General features: G+C 46.5%; 2 protein-coding genes across 2 annotated transcripts; both read right to left on the bottom strand.

The window, feature by feature from the left end:
* Positions 1-925: 925 nt before the first annotated feature.
* Positions 926-6760, bottom strand: vps4a (vacuolar protein sorting 4 homolog A). The gene is made up of 11 exons (XM_036543613.1): positions 6577-6760; positions 5555-5666; positions 4989-5136; positions 4595-4656; positions 3984-4103; positions 3547-3703; positions 3134-3282; positions 2914-2995; positions 2404-2623; positions 2133-2273; positions 926-1946 (listed from the first exon to the last, which is right to left on the bottom strand). Exons 1-11 carry the CDS (start codon positions 6595-6597, stop codon positions 1845-1847), a joined length of 1314 nt encoding a protein of 437 aa, XP_036399506.1. The 5' UTR covers positions 6598-6760; the 3' UTR covers positions 926-1844.
* Positions 6761-7179: 419 nt separating this feature from the next.
* On the bottom strand, positions 7180-20178 carry sntb2 (syntrophin, beta 2). The gene is made up of 7 exons (XM_036543476.1): positions 19297-20178; positions 13603-13864; positions 12755-12941; positions 11503-11645; positions 10554-10750; positions 10045-10235; positions 7180-9528 (listed from the first exon to the last, which is right to left on the bottom strand). Exons 1-7 carry the CDS (start codon positions 20024-20026, stop codon positions 9436-9438), a joined length of 1803 nt encoding a protein of 600 aa, XP_036399369.1. The 5' UTR covers positions 20027-20178; the 3' UTR covers positions 7180-9435.
* Between the last annotated feature and the right edge of the window lie 568 nt (positions 20179-20746).

Below are 20746 nucleotides of genomic sequence, written 5' to 3'. Positions count from 1 at the left end.
TCATCACCAGGTACAACCTCTCTAAGGAGCTGCCGAAGTGCTTATGTCAGCAGTCAAAGTTACCAGTATGTATAACTGTCAGTCATGCATTTTCAAATAAACATAAAATGATTGCAAACATATTTTATCAATATTCAAAAGAATATACTTAGTGTTTTTTTCTGAAACACAATGAAACAGGTTGATCTTTATGATCAGTATAAAACTGTAAAGTAAAATATTTCACTCAGAGTATGAAACTGGATTTATTCAGCTGAAACTGATCTGTTCTAGATGTATATGACATGGAGCATGGCCAGAATGACCACAGAGGGTGTTTGATTCCAGAGATGGTTTGGTTCATGTTAACCTGTAAAGCTCAATAAACTGCCTTTTTCTAAGATGGATACCTCTGTATGGAAGGCTTACTTAGGTTTGAGGGTGGGAGGATAATGCTGTGACCACAATGCTGGTTAAACATGCATGTTTTCATGTTGCAATCATACAGCCAAGGTCAGTGATCAATAGGACCACTACACCATGTTTGGAGCGCAGTTCCACTAAGGATTTTAGCTGTGGTGATACTCCTGCAGATTTTCTTATGAAACAATGAGCAAATGTAAAACACTTCCCAAGTGCTACAGTTGAAAAAAAAATGCAGTGATGTAGCCTTAGCAATTTGGGCTGATCCCCCCCCACACACACACACAAGCACACACAGACACACACACCACTAGGGAGAGGGGTGATCTATCTAATGTTCCCTCTAATTTACAGATGCACATTCATACCGACACCCGTTTTGGGTTGCCATGGGAACTATGACCGAGAACAAAGGAAGAGCGATTTCAAATCTAAGCAGGGTCTCTGACAAAGAGAGCCCCACAGGGAGACCAACAAAAAGAAAGACAACAGAGTCCTCACTTTTTTTAGAATTCAATGGGGTTTAATAGGTTCAGGCAAACCTGGCCGTCACGGCGACGGGCATATTCCGTACCGTCTCCAAGGAGACCAGACCAACAAACATCGCAGTTAGACTGTACGGCTCAATGTATAGAGATACCAAGAAGACGACGGTAATCGAAAACAAATAATCGTTCTTGGAGAAAAGATGCGCAATTGTATTTGCAGCTCAGTATCATTCCACACAATGTCTTACGCTACAGAGAGACAGATAAGTGCATTTTTAACCCCTTCTCCTTCATAGCCATATGGCCTGTGAGGCCGTTTCAGACAAAGACTGCAACCCAAAACCCATCGTCATGACAAGCCCTGCAGTAACCCTTCCAAGCCATCACAAAGAGGGCCGATGAGTCAGGGTGAGCATTTGCACTTCTAATTCCTTTTGGTGATAAATAAAATCCAAAAAAATAAATAAAAACGGACAGTTAGATGAGTAACACTGCAGGCAACATGACTGCGACAGAACTAGAGTGACTGTGAAAGAGTTATGCTGATTAATTGATACTCAGTTATCAAGAAAACTCCATACTGCCCTACTCCGAACTAGTGTTTTAACGGAAAGGTCTGTCGAATGCACGTGGGCACACACTCCCCCACGCGCTTGCGCGTACACGTCCGCGCACGCGTACGCACGTATGTACAATCACACACTTATTTCGAGAAGCTCTTTCCACCCCGCTGTCCTCCAAAATAAACAAAGCACATTAACAAGCAGCAATACAAACAGGAGTCCTTTCGGTCTGAGGGACGCTTAGAACACTGTCCGGTCAGAGACAAACACAACATAAAGTAGAGCGCTCCTTCGGTCCTGCCAGCGCAGGGTAGTGTAGACGGTCCGGATTAGAGGTGGGGGGAGTTGTGTGGGTGGGGCTGTGGGCGGTACGTTTCTGGCCCCGCCCTGCTTAGCCCTCCTGTCCAAAGTCCTCAGTGAATTTCTTGACCTTCAGCAGGTCTTCTGTGTTCACCGTGGGTCGGGTGGTGGCCAGCGAGCGGAGCATGTCAGACTGGGGAACGCACACGCAAGGACAAACGCGCACACAAAAACACACACACAATTTAGAACACAGGGGCGATTTTTGTGTGACAAGTGTGTGAGACTGTGAATGCATGTGAATGTGTGCGTGTATATGCGATTATGTGTGCAAGTGTGTGTGCGTGTGTATGTGGTTGTGCAGGTGTGTGATTCTCACCATGCACACAATGGGCTCCAGCAGTTTGTCACCGGGTACATCCATCCAGGTCATCTCCATGGCATCAGGATCACCAGGGGAGCAAGGGGTAAGAAGGTCATCCACCAGCACCGAACTGTTGCTACGGGACGGCCCCCTGACCTGGGAGGGGTAGATTAAAACTTGCAAATGCAGTAACAGTACAACTGCTCCAATACATACCTAGAAAAACATAAAACACTGTTTTTTGTTTGTGTGTGGGTGTGTGGGTGTGTGTGTGTGTGCGATTTACCTTCTTGAAGTGCGTGGCAGACTGCACCTTCCTCACGGGCTGCATCAGAGCATCTCTCACGATGATGCTGATGTCAGCGCCTGAGTATCCGTCGGTCTTGCGGGCGAGTTCACGCAGGTCACTCTCGCTCAGGCTGTGGGGGGTGTTGCCCAGATGCAGACGAAACATCTGTGCCCGGGCCGGTTCCTCCGGGAGGGGGATGTAGATGCGCTTCTCGAACCTGGAGCCACAACAGACTGGTCAGACTGCTGTGGCTCCAGACTACTTAAATCTGCTAACGGGTAGCCACCCTTCCCCACAATCGTAAATCAACTACCCATAACCCCAACAAGCCTAATTAAAACATAAAAACATGTGCTGACAAACCCAGTCAAGTACACAACTTAAAAACAAAAAACAATGCCATCAATTAACCTAACCTTTAATCTACTTTTATAATCTCCCTATTTTGCCACAGTCACATTGTGCCCCCACCCCTGCCGCCCTCAGACCCTGGTGGTGACCCCTGACCTCCTGCGGATGGCAGCGTCCAGGACCCAGGGGATGTTGGTTGCTCCCAGAACCAGGATCCCATCATTGTTGTTGCCCACACCTGTCAATCAGACAGCGGCATAGAGTGAGGCCACACCCACAGCTCAGAGCCCATCAGTCTGAAGCCCTGTCATTGGAGGACTAGCAATGGGAGGAGTCTCCGGCGTTTTCACCAGGGCGGTAACGGCAGCGCCCTCACCCTGCATCTGCACGAGGAACTCGGTCTTGATGCGGCGCGCCGCCTCGCTCTCGTTCTCGTTCCTGGAGCCGCACAGGGAGTCCACCTCGTCGATGAAGATGATGGAGGGCTTGTGCTGTCGGGCCAGTTCAAACAGGTTCTTCACCAGTCTGAGATAGAGGGAAGGAGGGGAGGAAAGCAGGAGGGAGCGGGAGAGAAAGGAGGAAAGAGGGAGAACGAGAAAAGGAAGGCAGCGGAAAGAAAAGGGGTTGGAAGAAGAGGGAAGTTTGGGAGGAAGAGGAAGGGAGAAAGAGGACGAGGTTGAGAAAGAGTAAGAGAGAGAAAAAAACAGTGCAGAACCATGACCCCGACAGAGACAGACATCAGCACATGGAAAATATGGACAGGACAGAGCAGCGGGTCAAGCTTCTTACTTCTCACTCTCTCCCAGCCACTTGGACATCAGGTCAGAGGACGAGATGGAGAAGAAGGTGGAGTTGTTGGCCTCGGTGGCAACGGCCTTGGCCAGGTAGGACTTCCCTGTCCCGGGAGGGCCGAAGAGCAGAATCCCCCGCCAAGGGGTGCGCTTTCCTGAGACACACACACACCGACGTCACACACTTATGCACACAATGAAACTTGAGATGGAACAACAATGTGGAATCTTGGAGGTGTGTGGACATGTCTCACCTGTGGCCAGGTATTTGGGAATGTGTCTCCACTGTGAAAAAGTGTGTTGGAGCATGTGCTTCTGTGAATAACTGCAGGGTCGTGCTGTACCTTTGATAAGGTGTACAGGACTGTGTGTCACCTGTAAGACCATGTGTGGGGGGTGTGTTACTTGTGAGAAGGTGTGTAGGGCGTGCCTCACCTGTGAAAAGGTGTGGAAATTTGATGGGCAGGATAACTGCTTCCTTCAGGGCCTCCTTGGCACCTTCTAGTCCAGCCACATCGCTCCACCTGACATTGGGCTTCTCCATCACAATGGCACCTGAAAGCGGAGAAGAATCCTCCATAACTCGTGTCACTTCCAAACACTGTCTATTTGCACCTACCACAGAGTCATACTCCGCCTGCACTACCACTGAGTCTCACACTCTACCTGCACAACCAATGAGTCCCACACTCCACCTGCACAACCACTGAGTCCCACACTCTACCTGCACAACCACTGAGTCTCACCCTCTACCTGCACAACCACTGAGTCTCACCCTCTACCTGCACAACCACTGAGTCTCACACTCTACCTGCACAACCACTGAGTCTCACCCTCTACCTGCACTACCACTGAGTCACACTCTACTTACACCAGCAGACCCATTCCGTCTGCACTACCAAAGGGTCACACATTCATTCTCTATCTGATTTAACGCTCTACCTGTTCTAGCAGTCACAGTCCACCAGCGGTAGTGGCAGAGATGCGGGACACACCACAAAATAGATATTGCGAGGGACAGACACACAGACAGACATCGAACTTACCCATCAGCTGCTCCTGGAGTTTTTTTCTCTCAGGGTTTTCGCCCTCACTGTCACTGTCACTCCTGAAACAAACACACACACACGGGCGCACACACACACACAGGCGCACACACACACACACACACACACAGGCACACACGGGCACACACGGGCACACACGGGCACACACACAAGCACACACAAGCACACATAGTGTCAGACCACCACATTCAATGTTCTCCTGCTCCAACAAACAACTCTGAGCTGACAACTCCAAAACATAATTATTTCAGAAAGATTCCTCCATGCTCTGGCCTGGTGAGTGCATGTTTCTGAGGCTTTGTGTGTGTATGCATGTGTCAGCATGATAATGCGGGTGTATATACAGTATGTACATGAGTGGCAGGCTCTGTACCCCTTGTCATTGCTCTGTGCCTCCTTCACGGGTTTCTTCCCCTGTTTGTCCTTGTTCTTCAGGTAGTCCTTGAGCTTCTCCGCCCTGTCCAGGTACTGCACACATTTCCCTCGGATACTTTCCTTGGCCTTGTCGCTGTGTGCCTCATCTGGTGAGTGACAAGACAAAGATAAAACCTACGCTGGAGGCTACTCTGGAGCTTGCATCAGACGGCTCATGTAAACACAGCATAACAACAAGATCGTCTTTAATTTATCTCAGACGGGTATGCACCTACGTGGCTCAACCTTCTCAAGGTTTACAGCAATATAAAAGCTAATTCGTTTAAATGCTGCGTTCTCAGCGGAAAAAAACGCGTCAATACATGATTTCTCTTCTCGCAGGAGCATTTGCGTTGATTGGCTGAAGGCATGTTTTATTTACGATCTTCAACAGTTTCCAGTGCGCACTTTGTGCAACGAGAACACCAGCTTCACCCAGTTCTGGCTAACTATAATCACACAGTAATATTTATAATAATTCTTCATGTCCGTAACTACTGTAAGAATGTGAAATTCCAGACTTACACTTGATGGCATGCAGGAAATACTCCACCGCGTGTTGGTACAGACGCAGCGCCTCTTCATAGTTCTTCGCCTTGTCCTCTTCTGTGGCTTTGGTCACCAGATCGATCGCTTTCTACATAACCAGAGAGAGAGAGACCAAGAAGACGTCGACATTTCTTCAAAACACCCCACTGACATATTTCTCCATAATCTGCGACACCCAACATATGTGTCGATCTTGATATAATATATAACAAAGTAGCAAGCTAGCTAATCAACGTTAACAGCGAGTACAGCAAGCGTGTATTAAAGCCAACTAGCTACCCGTTCACTCCCAGCTATAAGGTAGCTATCTTCACGTTAGATTCGCCGTCTCTGACACGCTCGGTATCTTCCTATCTATGACAACTTAGCTAGCAAGAACTTACTAGGCCCGAATCAATACTGACACTTCCAAATGTACTGAATAGCGAGTCTACCAACTCGACGTTAGCTAATCATCTATATTCTACTACATGACAATCTAGAAAAGCATGTAAAGAATAATGAATGTGATGACGGATAAAATAGGATTCATGCCGCATAAGAAATACTCATTAAATCAAAATTGAAAACGCAACGAGAGCAATTAGTTGGTACTAGCAGTACAGTCGCAGTTAGCTTGGATGCGAGCAAGTTATGATTTTAGTTACCAACAGACACATTTCCATTGAACAGTAAGTTACCATAAACAATAAACTGAGCTACCAGAGGCGTTTCGTAAAGCTGGGATCTACACAGCTAGCTTTCTCGTTTCAGCTGTTGACATGCCGCAATCAGACTAACGCTAGCTAGCTACCATCTAGATATTGATAGAGATGGCAGCGTATTGAATTACTTGCATTTCCCTTCAGAGATCGCTGCACAGATATGATTTACTTTACGGTGTCATGTTGATCCATTCACGCTGGTGCTCAGCGAAGCTAAACTAGCTAATGACAGTTCTTGCTTATAATGGAACCAGCTCGCTAGCAAAGAGATTATATTGACTTCGTCTCGGCGACCTGTAATGTTGACGTTGTCATTTCATCTCACGCCCTTATGCAATGCTTCTCCAAAGTGCCAGTACAGGACCTCTAATATTCCAACGCCCCGTAGAAAAAAAAGAGATCTACTGAATGACTGTTTTGATTTTAAGTCCTCACGTAAACAAGAGTCTCGGACAATGGAGGAAACGGAAGACGTGTTGAAAATTGGCGAAAAACAAAGAGGGACTGCGGCGGCACTAATGTAATCGTATCCTTGTGCTCTCACAGAGCTACTGCCACCTAGCGGTTTGCTGAAGGCAAAAGCACGTATATTACCGATTCAGATAAAAGACGGGCAGTTAATACATCCACAGTTTGAAGTATGGGAAATCCTTCCAACAAAGTTCCACTCAAAGAGGGCCTTACAAACACCCAGGGCTCTCTATTTATAACTGAGATGTAGCCTACAGTGCAGCTGTAAATTGATGTGGTTTCTGTGTTTATTAAATCCAGAGTCAAATACAGAGCAGTCTGAGTAAAACGCACACTATCAAAACAAGACACAAAATCACAAGAGGTAAAAGTAATAGTTTATTCATACAAGATATTTACATGAGAATATAACATAAATGAGGCATATGTTTTTATATATCTGAAGAGTGCGCATTAAGAGAAAAATACATTTGTATGAATCAGGTCTGCAGGAGCGCATCCCCTATGATTGTGGAAAACGCAAGCTGCCACAAATATCAAACTTTGGTTCATAAAGGCTTTCATGAATCTTAAAACTACGCTTAACCAAGACATTCTCACTCCACAACAAAAACACCTTTCATATAAAACAGTCAGAGTATGACAGTTTGGCTGGTTTCCTGTGCCTTGGAAGCTCGATTGATTGTTGAGATACATTCACGGGTGCCGTGGTCCGGACCGGTGGAAAACCCGGATAGTGGTACTGTCCACGGTCACTCAGGACAGCTCAGACCTACGGTATAGCACAAGGGTGACCGCATCACTGAACCGCTCAGGACCACGTTAGCAACGTTTGAGTTTTTCCTAAGGATTCAACCGTGAGTCTAAATGGAGAAGCAAAAAAATGATTGTCGCAAAAATACAAGTGCATTTTCAGCAGAAGCACAACACACTGTAAAGAGTCCACATTTTTTCCTTTACAGTGCTGTTCATCTCGGCTGGAGTGTTAGCCTACCAAAGCTGTAACTGCAGTATCCCACCTGGGTGCTGAACCCATTTCCTGGGTAACCAGATGTGGAACCACAATGTCATACTTTGACCTGGCCTTGGACAGCACTTCGGGAGCAAGTCACGGTGTTTTGAAGAAAGCTAAAAAAAGACTGCATTGCTGAATCTATCCATTCTGATAGGAAAAACAATACTATTCACTTCAAGTTGCATTTAGCTACCTGCATCTGAAAACTACTAACTTTTCTCTGAAAAAATAAAAACATTACTAAGTCTTTGCAGCTGGGGCACAGGGAGTTACATTTTGCAATGTTTAGGGCATTTAAGTGTAAATGTTTTTTTCTTACTTTATAACAGGAAGTGCTTTCAAATGACTGAATGCCATAAAAATGCTACATAAGTACAATTTCAGCCCAACAATGTCCATTTCAATGCATCTATGTACAACAGTAAATGCTGATAAATTCTGATAAAAGCTTGACATAATTTGAGTTGAATCCTCTTTGGAGAAAGCAAGGATATCCTTTGACTTCTCTGAGTTAAAGGGAACAGGGAACCCTGGGATCTCGGTCAATACCAAGTATAGTAATGTACCAAACCTGGGACGGACCCTGCAGAGAACAAGCTCTTTTTGACTCAAAAGGCGACATTTCTCTGTAATGAACAACATAATGACACATTTCACCACTGTGGGGGCACATAAAATATTCCACAGGTTCAGTCATAGACCTGAAGGGGGCAGTGCTGTCCTCAGAGGAAGCCACAAATGTGTATAAAATGTGTAGTTACCTCTGCTGACGCTGGGTGGAGCAGTTTTTTACGACCACTCCTGTGTGTCTGTCAGTTTATCTATGCACAGGCTGACTGGTTAAAAGTTTAGGACAGATTTGGGTGAACCCTTGTGAAACAACTGGCTTTGGGACAAGGGAAAAATTATGAGTTTTTAAGGCTGTTGAAGCCACTGTTAAGGCAGAGATATGCTCTCTACCAAGTGCCGCTCAGGTTGAAACACGAATCGACCTGCATTGACATGTTTAAATATAGCAAAGTGGGACTGTGTTCTGAGAAAACGCTGAAAGTCTTTTAATTGCCCTTCCTTTGTTTGCCTTTAGGGTAGTGGAAAAGAGCACTGGTCTCTGTAAAAATATACAGCAATTTGATCAATTGTCATTGAGATGAGAGACTACGGGTACAGAAGAGAGAAACCTGCTGGGTGTTAAGGGATGGCTTGGTTTGGAGAGGGAGGGTTGTGTGCAGGCTGTGCGCGTGCAGCAATATGAGTGAAGCTCTGATTTTCTCCCCGCGTTATCACGGTTTCGGTTCTGATCCCCTCACTGTTCCAGTAAGCCCTGAGCCCTCTTCCACAGTACAGTCTTAGTCAAGCAGAACATTGAATACAAGCAAAGGAACTGAAGCACAGAAACAAAGAATAAAATATACAGGATTATTACTATTATTGTGCATATTGTTCAAAGCTTTTTTTGTTTTAAAACTATGGCCTCTTGACTCGACACATGACAAAATCCGAGTCTTCTTTTTTTTTTTCCTTAACTAAATATAAAAGGCACATGTGGTTATCCTGATCAAAACAGGAATTATGGGTAATGTGTAAGAGAGGCGTGGCCTGACACTTCACACGTGACTGTGGGGGTTGGGGGGTGAGGGTTGTGATATGTGACACCCCGAGCCCCTTCCTCACGTCAGCAGCCCCAGGCGTGTCAGTTTGGCTGACAGGAAGGAATGAAGCACAAACACCACTGGCTTGGGATTTGAGTGCAGATCAAACACCTGTCCCGGGAGACAGAGAGTGGGAGAAGGGGAGAGGGAAAAAAAAGAGAAAGAATAGGAGAAAAAGAAGCTGTCATTATTACTCAGTTGATAATACAAGCCACTCCGGCACAGAGATGGCTTCAGGTAGCTTCAGATATTACATTACATTATTAGCATTTAGCAGATGCTCTTATCCAGAGATACTTACAGAGTTACATTTTTTTACACGTTACTCATATACAGTTTTTTTACTGAGGTATTTACTTTATATTTTACTGTATTTACTGAGATATTTACTGAGGCAATTATGGATAAAGTACCTTGCCCAAGGGTACAACAGCAGGGCCCTAGCGAGGAAAAAAGCAGCAACCTTTCGGTTAAAAGTCCTGCTCCTTACCGCTATGCTACACTGCTGCCCCTATACTAGTGAGTACTAGTGCAGAATTGAGAGAGTGGGAGAAAGCTAAATAATTACAGTCTGGTATTTTGCCCCTTTCCCTCTTCCCAGCCTGACCACAGCGTGCACTGCCGTACCATCTCCCCCTCCGGACCCCCGAAGTCCAGGTAGAGGTTGCGGATTCCGTCGTCGGCCGACATCTTCAGCTTCTCGAAGGGGTAGCGGAAGAGAACAGCACCCCCCGGCAGGTCCCCGGGTTCCCGCGTCACAGTGAAGCCCTTCTCATAGTGCAGCGTGAGGCGAACATCCTGTCTGTTCAGCACACAGCCTGAGGAGGGGGGGCACAAGGCAGACTGTCACCTGAGAGGTGTGTGTGTGTGTGTGTGTGTGCGTGCGTGCATGTGTGTGTCTGAGAGAGAAAGAGAAAGAGAGATGGAAAACATGCTCTGATGGAGTCACTGCTTTTGCTAAAATCCAGCAGAGGGAAACTGCTTCCTCACATACAGCAGTGCATTATGGGAAAAAAAGAAGAATACAGCCTTCAGACCTCACAGCCACTTACACTCTTACGCACATGCTTATGCTCACACACTCTCATACACTCTCTCTCCCCCACACGGTCCCTTCCGCGCCCTCTCTCGCTCACCAATGGACACCTCCTTGATGAGCTCGGCCGCGGCGTTACCCCCCTGGACCAGCGCGCGGGTCCAGGTGGACAGGTCCCAGTGGGTCTCCACCCGGAACACGTGCGACTCGATGCCCTGCGCGGTGCCCGTCCGCGTGGCGAACACCAGATCCGCGCCCAGCGCCGGGGAGCTGCGGGCGCTGCCCGAGTGCACCAGCCTGCAGAGAGCGCCGGGAGGGAAGCAGCGACATTACATCACATCACATGACATCACATTACATCATTTTCATTCAGCAGACACTCGTATCCAGAGCGACTTACATAGGTTACAATTTCACCCATTTATACAGCAGGATATACACTGAGGCAATTGTGGGTTAAGTACCTTGCCCAAGGGTTGAACAGCAGTGCCCTGGTGGGGAACTGAACTAGCAACCTTTTGGTTACAAGCCCTGTTCCTTTCCAGCTCACCACACCGCTACCCCAGGAAGCAGGAGTCTGCATGTGGATCTCTCACTGCTTATTACGCACTCCTGTTAAACCTTTATCGTTGTTGTAATAATAACTCAGCAGCCACACCACCCTGCAACGCTTTCCTGCCTAATGGCTGAAGCTAAGCTGGGATGGCTAAATTCCCTAGTGGTCTCTTTCAATCAGGCCATCTAATAACTTCAACTGACTGATTAATTCCCTTCCGACAAACAATTCCCTCTCCCAGGTCATCATTGCAAAAAAGAAAAAATATAAATAAAAATTTATAAAAATAAAAATTAATCCTAACTTTCACCTCTCACTTTGTCACTAAATTACAAAATAATGACAGCTATCACAAAACTGTCACTGTAACAGGTGAAATGTTAGACAGCAATAATCTACCATTTTTCATGAATGTTGCTTCTGTTGTGTTCCACTCACTCAGAGAGTGTGGACAGAACTGCACAGAGTCAGAGTGTGGATATGCGACTCTTACCTGGTAGCCAGGAGTGGGTGTGTCACCAGGGGATTGGCCCAGGCCTCCCGGGTCCAGGGCACTGAGTCGAACAGCAGGATGTCCTTATCGGTCAGCGCCATGACGACAGGCCGGTACTGGTGCCGCCCTCCGTCCAACTGAACCTGCTCACAGAGAGTCAGTCAGTCTGTGTGGGTATTTGTGTGTTTGTTAGTGTGTGGCTACATCCAAATACAACCGACCAAGTTCTGCTGTCATCATTCCAGGGCTTTGCCTTGTGATGGAGCAAACAAACACACAGGACTGTCACAAAACCATGGCAACAGCAGTGTGGTGGCATCTGGAAACCACGCTAACAATGCTGATGCTATTCACATTATTAAGTGCTTAAGTTCATTCTCCTTTTACATTTATTTCGCTCATACCTTCATACATTTTAACAATGTGGATACGGTGATAGGCAGGTCAATTTCTTTTTTATAATCTTCTGTTACAAATTTGAAATTGCGAATTAACAGTGTTTTGAAGCCATGACTAAGACTCATTACTAAATACTAATCTGAAAATGAATCTAAAACAATTTTTTAAAATTGTGCCCTCTCCCAGATTATTGCAAAATGATATATTCTTTAACTCTTGACAGATTCTGCTTGCCAACCAGGTAGATATCAGGGTGATTCAGATTAGTTTGGGCCTCGAAATCAAGCCCAGAAGTAGTCTGCCATGTCACTTTCTGTTCACTTCTAAACAAAATTTTCCACCTTTTCTCTCAATCCTAATCCTCTGTTTGTGTGCGTGAGAAAAATTTGTTCATACAGTTCAGTATATGTTGTGGTCAATCTGGTCAATAAGTGATATACACTGAAAGTGAAAGTTGAAAGTGAAAGGTAATCAGTCTGGATCGGAACACCCTTAAACATGCGACTGTGCGCCATTTTCAGGGGAAGTGCTGAGGGCAAGTGAGCGAAAATGTCGATTGGGATGCAGAGTGTGTGTGTGTGTAATGCCCTCTGGACCCAAAGGAAGTGGTTAAGACAATAGCAGCTTCCTGTTGTTTTAACAGAACTTCCTGTCTCCGTCTGGCCCAGTGCCTGTTACACACAACAGAGCACCACAAACACTGCACTGCAACACAGTTTTGAACTGTTCTGAATGCTAGTAGTCCAACAATTAATAGTAACAGACAGGACAAGAAAAGACCTGTGTGTTCTGTACCTAACATTTCTCCTCCAGTATGTAGACAATATGTGTGTGTGAGAAAGTGTGTGTGTACCTGCTCTGCCAGCCAGCCAATGTGTCTGAGTGGTCGCTGTGTGCTGGCGCTGATGTGGGCCAGGGTTTGAGGCAGCAGCGCCGCTATGTTTGTGTGGATGGCGCTGAACCAGGAGTGAGCGCTGGGTCCATCCTTACAGCGCAGAACCAGCGTGTGCCGCCCGTCAGGGGAGAGCAGCTCCAGCAGCCTGGGGGAACAGACCATCATTATTGTCGTCGTCATCATCATCAGCATCTTCATCATTGTCATCATCATCATCTCCATCATCCTCACCACCATCCCAATCTTCACTCCTCTCCAGCATTATCATCAAAATCATCAGCATCACGGTCATCTTCATCACCACCATCATCATTACCATCACTGTCTTCAACCTAATCATTTTGTCATCATCATTTTCATCATCCTCACCACCATCCTAATCATTATCCTCTACAACATTATCATTAAAATCTACAGCGTTGCCATCATCACCATCTTCATCACCATCGTCATCACTATCACCACCATCATCACAATTATTACAATCATTATCATCTGTATCAATATCACAATAAATACCTCCATCATCAAAACCCCAGAGATCAGCATTTGGATACCTTTAACGATAAAAAGTATAGTTATGTTCAAAATGAGTCCTATGAGAAATGAAGGAGAGCTGATCAGTAAACAATGAGCCAAAAAAGGCCCAGAAAACTAAGCACAACCCACGCTTCAAATCAAACAGGAAAACACAACACACCCCAAACAACAACCTCCCTCCCAAAGTGTCTTCTGCTAAAACACACACACAAACACACAAACACACACACACACACACATACACACACGAGACCTGTTCTCCTCACCTGTTCTCCAGGTCTGGCATGGTCAGGTTCCTACTGATGAAACACATCTTCAGAGGAATGATCTTCCTGTCCTTGGCCCCGCCTGCAAAGTGGTCCTTCCTGTCCTTGGGCCCGCCCCCACAATGTTTGGGAGATCCTGAGTCCTCGCTCCCGCTAAGGCTGGGGGACTGCGGCCGCCCGCCGTCCCGCACCCCGTCCCACGGCAGGTCAGCCACCAAGGAGGGCTTCTTCAGGAGCGGGGACACCTCCCTGATGTACTTCACTGAGGGGGGGGGGGGGGGGTGCAGGTGAAGGGAGAAAGAGAGAGAGAGAGAGAGAGAGAGAGAGAGACAGAGACAGATTAAGAAAGAGACAGTAATAGAAGGAGACGGGGGGGGGGGGAGCGACAGAGAGATCACTCTTCCTGTTCTATTAATCATTTATCATTAGTACTTTGGCAGGACTGGAGTTAGTGAGGTCATGTTAGGGCAGGTGTAGGGGGGTGGGGGGGTGGGGGGGGGGGCAGATAACAAAAGAATGAACCCGGACTGAACTGAGACAAACTTTGCGGTGACATCACAGGGCTAACAAGCATCACATAGCAGAGCGGGGACAGGATAGGGGCTGAGGAAAGGGACCGGAGCAGTCAGTCTGTTCCACTTTTACAATGCTTGTACTGTGTTTTATAATTAAAATAATTAAGCCTTGGGGTTTAGAATACAGAGCATTCAGCACATTCCCCTCCCTAACAAAAAAAAGCACAAAACTCACAAAAGGAGAGACAACACTAATGGCTTGTTCTCAGTGGCCTCATTCAAGTCTATTTAGCCTGTACTCTGTGTGCTCAGAACAGTTCAGAAATGGTTTGTACCTTTTTGTTGAATTTCCACAGGGATACCTAACCTTGGATACCTCAGGGCAGCAGGTCAATTACCCCTGACTTTTCCCATGTTTACATATGTCTGTGCTGAAGGTACCCTGAAAACCACCGAAATGTGGAAACTAAAGGAGAGGAAAAGATCTGGGTACATTATCTGCATACACTTGACAGCTATTCTGGGTTTTTGTTACCATACAGATTTTGCTTCATTTTAGTTGGCAGCAATGAAATCACACAAAACTGGAAATTGGGTGCAGTTCCATGACAGTAAGTTGGTTTGAAAGGACATCAAAGGCTTATCATTGGCTTGCTTAATGCTTCGTTAATGTTAGCCAGGGTAATTAGCTTGGAAGTGACATTGGTATACACCATTAAAGTTCACCATTTGCATGTAGTAGAAAAAAGGTCATGAACTGAAAGCTGTCACACCACACTCAAGTCTCTATTCTGGAAGGAGAGCAGCTGTTTTTCAGTAGCTCTTTGCATTCTAATCAACTGGGACAGTCTCATTCATCATCACAGAAAAATGAGATAATTCAATAATAATACATAATACGGCAATAATGTTTCTATCAGTAATTAGAAAAAAATGGTATTGCAAAGACACGCCTGCATTTTCGGGGACGCATGCAAGAACAAAAACATTCCACAAAAAACCCTGCCAATTTCCACTGAAGCCACTTTGCCCACGTGGAGTATCACACAGGAAAAAAAAACATGACCCCGTTCGGGTGTAACTGCAAACCCACTCAGAGAGGAAGGAAACGCAAAACCCACAGGGTGTGAGAGAGAGAGAGAGAGAGAGAGAGAGACAGAGGGGACCAAAAACCCCCACGGTGACAGACGTGACGCGGTGCCCACAGATCGAGCTGGTTAGAAGGAGAGAAACAGACTAGGCCAGAGTTTAACATCTGCCCTATGAATGTGCAACACTCAGTGGGAACAAAACATCAAGCAACAAGGTCAAAATGTAGGGGTGTTGTCAAAGTGTAGGCCCAGCACCAGTAAACCTTCAAGCATTACACGCTATAATACCCAACTTAAAGTATCCCGTAGCTTTTCTGCAGAACAGCTGTGCTGTGTATGAGCTTTAGTATTTGCCTAAACCCCCATCTATCAGAGATCCTCAGCGAGGGTGTACTGTTACACACACTGGCTTTCATAACCCATTCGTCATCCCCGATCACGTCCAACAATGACATCATCTCTTCAGAATGGGCTTCTAACTACGAGGACCCACCCAGAGCCCGAACACCCAGAGTTTGTGCGCGCGTGTGTGTATGCATGGGAGTAATTCAGTCTGAATGAACGTATTAATAGACGAAGGAATGAACACATACTTTATTAATATGCCCTGAGTAAACAGCCGCCAAGCAAATATGGGCTTACAGTGGGTCTGATTTTTATCCCCAGTGGGGCCATGTTTTTATGATCAGTTACATCCTTCTGTAGAAGTCCGGATGTCAGTAGTGGAACAGACAGAGCAGTAATAAAGGCATTTGCTTCCTTACACGCAGTCCTGTCATCCCTTTCAAAGTGACCCCAGGTGGAAGGGCCCCCAAACAGAGCCGGGCAGCAGCAGCCTGGGCGTGTCTGGGTCAGAGGTGCCTCGAGGTAAATAAGCAGACCCCACCCCCCACCCCCATCCCCTCCCCTCCCCACGTCGTCCCAGCTCTGTCTCAAGACCTCTCTAGAGCCATCCTGTCCGTCATTGTTCCATTTCTGTTTAATTAGGGCAGCACTCACAGGACCGAGAGGGAGGGAGGGAGGGAGGGGGGTGGCAGGGGTGCTGCAGTACTGCCCTTCCCATAAGCCCCTGCAGAATCCCACTGCGGTTTCCCTCCACTCAGCACAGTGACACAGCCCCCTCCCCCACCCCCGCCCCCCATACAGGCCGCTGCCAGGCCTTAATGAGAACATTGTGTCGGCCCAGAAAGCCCACAGCTTTTCCACAGAGACATAGGACACTTTAAACAGATAGTATGCAATGTGTTGAGGTGGCCGGTGGGGAAATTTTAACCCTCCACCCAGGCCAGACACGAACACACACCCCAGCTCCGCCCTAGGCCCCGTCACCCTGTGATTGGTCCCCATCTCTGTCCCCATAGGTTGGCCATTTAGCTCCAGCCTGCCAAATACAATTTCCCCATTGTACAAAACAGACACAACCTGCCAAACTCAAGTCCCCCCATTGTACAAAACAGATGGAACCTGCCAAATACAAGTCCCCCTCATTGCATGACACAGAGAGCCTGCCAAGTACAGTCCACCCACTGCATCACGTACACAACCATCCATGTCTGGCGACACAGCGCCACCCACTGCTGTGACTGCTCTCTAAAAGAATAGCCTGAGGGCAAATAAACAGGCCTTCCGCTCTGTTTGGGTGTGGACATGCAAGTGACGGACAAACCCTCTCTAACCTCACAGGAAGATGTAGCCCTTTGCCCCCCCCCCAATACAAAAGATAACAAGAAACAGCTGAACGCACAAATAGGTGGTCAAGCAGTGCACAGGAAAAAGCCCATAAGGAAAAGCCCTACCAATGAGCATGCTTGCTACAGAGGGGATCACCACCTCAAGACTGCATCCCAGCTTGGATTCACACACACACTCTGTTAAGGCCTGATTTTTGACACACAGCTCCTGTTTAAGCCTAATTTAGGACACACAGGCCTTGTTTAGGCTGAATCAGTGATTCACAACACACACAGGCCTTGTTTAGGCTGATTCAGTGATTCAAAACACACACAGGCCTTGTTTAGGCTTGATTCATTGATTTGGTACATAAACTTCCTGCACCAATCTAATTCAGGGCATATAGACCCTGTTATGCCTGATTCAGGGCACTGTTAAGGCCTTACTCCAGTCACAAAGTTCTGGTTTAGGCCCAATTCAGGGCACATATATCATGTTTAGCCCTGATTCGGGGCACACAGTCTGTGCTTAGTCCTGATTGATTGAACACACGTACCCTGTTTAGGCTTAATCGAGGCCTTAACTCTATTTAAACCCGATTCTGGAGACACAGAGCCCGTTTAAGACCAATTCAGGATACACAGGCATTGTTTTAGCCTGCTACAGGACACACAGGCTTAGCTTGAGTCCCAGATTGGCCGCATGAGAGCCAGATCACACAGTCCAAGTTAAAACACAGATCATTAAATGTCATGTGTCTTCACAGTGTGATATTTGTTATGCATGTGATTTTATTATCACTAACTTGATGAAAACTCTTTTGTATGCAAATTATTGTGCTTTGCACTAACTATGCACTGCATAGCCTTTTGAGATGCACTGCACATGACAGGCATAAAATTAAGGTTATTATGACTATAACCTGTTTGGGTGCAACTTTACATATAAACCTAATGTGATATCCAGAGGCACCAGTGTGTGCCAAGGTTAGAGGTCTAGGACTCATCTATGAGCTCTTCACTAGGGTGCTACACTTACATTTTGCATGCAAAACTCCAGCTGTTAAGAGCAGGCAAAAAATGGCCGAGATTTTAAAAAAAATTGGCATGAATTGCATCAAAGACCTTGCAAATGCTTGCAGCCAAATGTTAGAAGAAAAATAATGACACAGAATTGGTTTTGAATCATATACCTATATATTTGCGGATTTCTACGTAATTGCCTCTGTGTGTGTCCGTATGTCGGGGAGGTTGATGAGGGAAAGAGGGAGGCTGTTTGGATCTACATGATCCCGCTGTATTTCAAACATCACTCCAGTTGCATCACGCTGAGGTATGTGTCACTTGCGGAATAAACAATTATGGAGTCCTCCGCTAGCAAACACGAAAGCTAAACGTGTTTAAGACTAACAAACAGTGTCGCGCAGCCGAGAGATTCCTTCTACAAATGTGCACTCGCCTCTTTCGGACGTATCTTGGGAAGGAGGGTGGTGCTGATTAAATTTGTTTAAATTATTGTCTTGTGATATTCAGTGTAGCCATGTGCTAATAATATTACAGTTACATCGAAACATTATAGCTCGCTGATCGAAATAAAAATGAGGACAAGATGTCTGCGGCGCAAAAAATGTCTTATTGCGAAATCTTCTTTTGACTTATAAAGAGAAAATTGGTAGCATACGTCACATGCTACTTCCCAAAAAAACACCCTGCTGACAAACATAAAAATTCACTCTGGGTAAAGACCATAATCACACAAACCGCTGGTGCTGGCCATTCAAAGTCAATTGTTGCCACAAAGTTTCCGTTTTGTTTCCGAGCCCCCGGGCGTGAAACCAAGCGTTACCTGTCACTCGGTTTTTGAAGGCTAGTGTTCCCTGCGCCAAAGTAACCTCAGATGCGACACTAGTACTGATGACTAAGTGAGTGCTTTACTAAATCCTAACATATGTGCTACTTTAAATGACACAAACTTCGCTGCACCCCTCCTCTCTTCAAGTGCATCCACAATTACCCATTGAATTTTACTGTAACGCGCTATTCGAAAAAGATCTCCAATTTTCCCCTCTCCACAATAACCACTGGAATCTGTGGGTTACTAGCTAGTTGCTGTAAAAAAGTTTTGAGACATATTCAATTTCCAGTTTTGCTGACTGCAGCTATCCACTATTATCGACTACTGTTTTAGTTTAAATTAAATCACGAAAGTACATTAATTATTATAATACATTTGCATAGGCCTACTTACTGTAAATACGGCAGTAGTAGCCGTAGACTATTTACGGTAGCTACTCTATTTCTGAGAAACGGGCAAAAACGCAACGCAAGACCGCTGCCAAGAAGTGGAGCTCCAAACTTACGGTATGTCAGTCCAACCCCGGCCTGTGTAAATCCCCGTGATTGAGTTAGAGAGCTTACCCTCCAGTGTCACCTCCTTGCCGGCCTTTTTAAGCGCTTGCACCGCCAGGTCGTGTGTCGCTTCTCGGAGATCATTCCCGTTGACAGACAGAATGGCATCGCCGACCCGGAGAGCCCGGCTCTGGTCCGCTGCGAGTCCCGGGAAGATCTTGGAGATCAGGATAGGCATTCGGTTCTCCCTTCCTCCCTTTATGCTGATGCCCAGTCCTCCGGACTCCTGTTTGACAACTCGAACTTTCCTCACCGCCTCCGACACGTTACTCTCGGGGCTGATGTTCGTCTCGCCGTGCCTCGAACTGAAGCTAGATCCAGGACTGCCGTAGCTGGACGCCGGACTGCCGAAGTCAGAGTTCGTCCCGTTATCATGGGCCAGTCTGCCCGAACCGGGGCTACCGAACGCATAACTACTGTCATACTGACCCCGACCGACCCCACTGCGGGCCGGGCTGCCGCTCCGTCTCAGTGCACCGTGGTTCGGGTGTTGCTGTGGGTTAGGGGACTGGCTGCGGTTGGGATTTCCCGGTACCATTCCCGGGTCGTTCCCGTTTGGGACTCCATTTCGCAGGCCCGACTGGGAGTTGTATTCCACATTACCCCCCGGTCCGCTTATCTCCGATTCGGCTGTTAAAGTTAGAGTTTCACGGCCCAATTCGGCCGTAACCCGAACCCAGCGGTCCCGGAGCAAAAGATCCAACTGTCCGTTTTTGTCCGCTCGAGTCCAGACTGCCATACTGGTACTCCGACACGGGCTTCAAACTAAACTCATTCTCAACTTTTAGCTAATCTACCTCTTTTTTGGAGTGCGCACCAGCACCACACTAAGCCTCGACACACCCACATAGGCTACGCACATAATTTAGAAAAAAATGGAATGAGAGAAAAAGAAACACTTTCCAAACGAGGGAGGGAAAACAACTATGGATATTAACTTATTTATTCATGAAGGAAATCTGAGCGGACGCGACAGCGAAGAAACTAAAAAAAAGTGGGGGGACGTCGGAGCCGGATGACGATGTCAACCAATGGGAGAGTCTCAGATGAATTATTCATTAGGGAGGCGGACTGCTTGGAGTGGAATGCGCTTATTTAAGGATACGCTGCTTCAGCAACATCTGACAGCAAGCCACCGCTGCATTTAAGGCATTCGGGCCGTGCATCTTCTCCTTGCGATTTTAAAACGTATTTGAACATATCTGCAAATTTACAATTCAAGCGCCAATTACAATTACTTAAATCTAACCGGTCACAGTAATGTAGCACTAGTTGTAACAAATCGGTACGTACAGAATATTTCAATTTAAAGCATTTCTTGTTTTATCCCCCATTTTGACAGTTCTGTTATAGTTACGTTGACGTAACGTTCCTTTACCGTTAGAAAACTAGCCTAGCCTAAATTAAGCCTGTTTTAGAGCAAGGATAATAGCACATGGCTGCAGTCAGTTTCACCACC

This window comes from Megalops cyprinoides, chromosome 13 (genome assembly GCF_013368585.1).
Source record: "Megalops cyprinoides isolate fMegCyp1 chromosome 13, fMegCyp1.pri, whole genome shotgun sequence".
In the NCBI taxonomy this organism is placed as follows: Eukaryota; Metazoa; Chordata; class Actinopteri; order Elopiformes; family Megalopidae; genus Megalops; species Megalops cyprinoides.
Note: the sequence above shows the minus strand (reverse complement) of the source record. Positions and strands in the feature narration are given on the sequence as shown.

Bases quoted from the DNA above. Each gene is read 5' to 3' on its own strand.
- vps4a (XM_036543613.1), bottom strand. From the start codon at position 6,597: ATGACAACGTCAACATTACAG. The intron at 4,657-4,988 runs GTACAGAGCCTG...TGTTTGTTTCAG, and splicing joins GCACAGAGCAATGACAAGGG to GAGTGACAGTGACAGTGAGG. The intron at 2,624-2,913 runs GTCAGGGGTCAC...TTGTGGCTCCAG, and splicing joins GACGCTGCCATCCGCAGGAG to GTTCGAGAAGCGCATCTACA.
- sntb2 (XM_036543476.1), bottom strand. From the start codon at position 20,026: ATGGCAGTCTGGACTCGAGCGGACAAAAACGGACAGTTGGATCTTTTG. The intron at 13,865-19,296 runs GTAAGCTCTCTA...CCCCCCCCTCAG, and splicing joins CAAGGAGGTGACACTGGAGG to TGAAGTACATCAGGGAGGTG. The intron at 9,529-10,044 runs GTACGGCAGTGC...CTCCCGGGACAG, and splicing joins GGGGTCCGGAGGGGGAGATG to GTGTTTGATCTGCACTCAAA.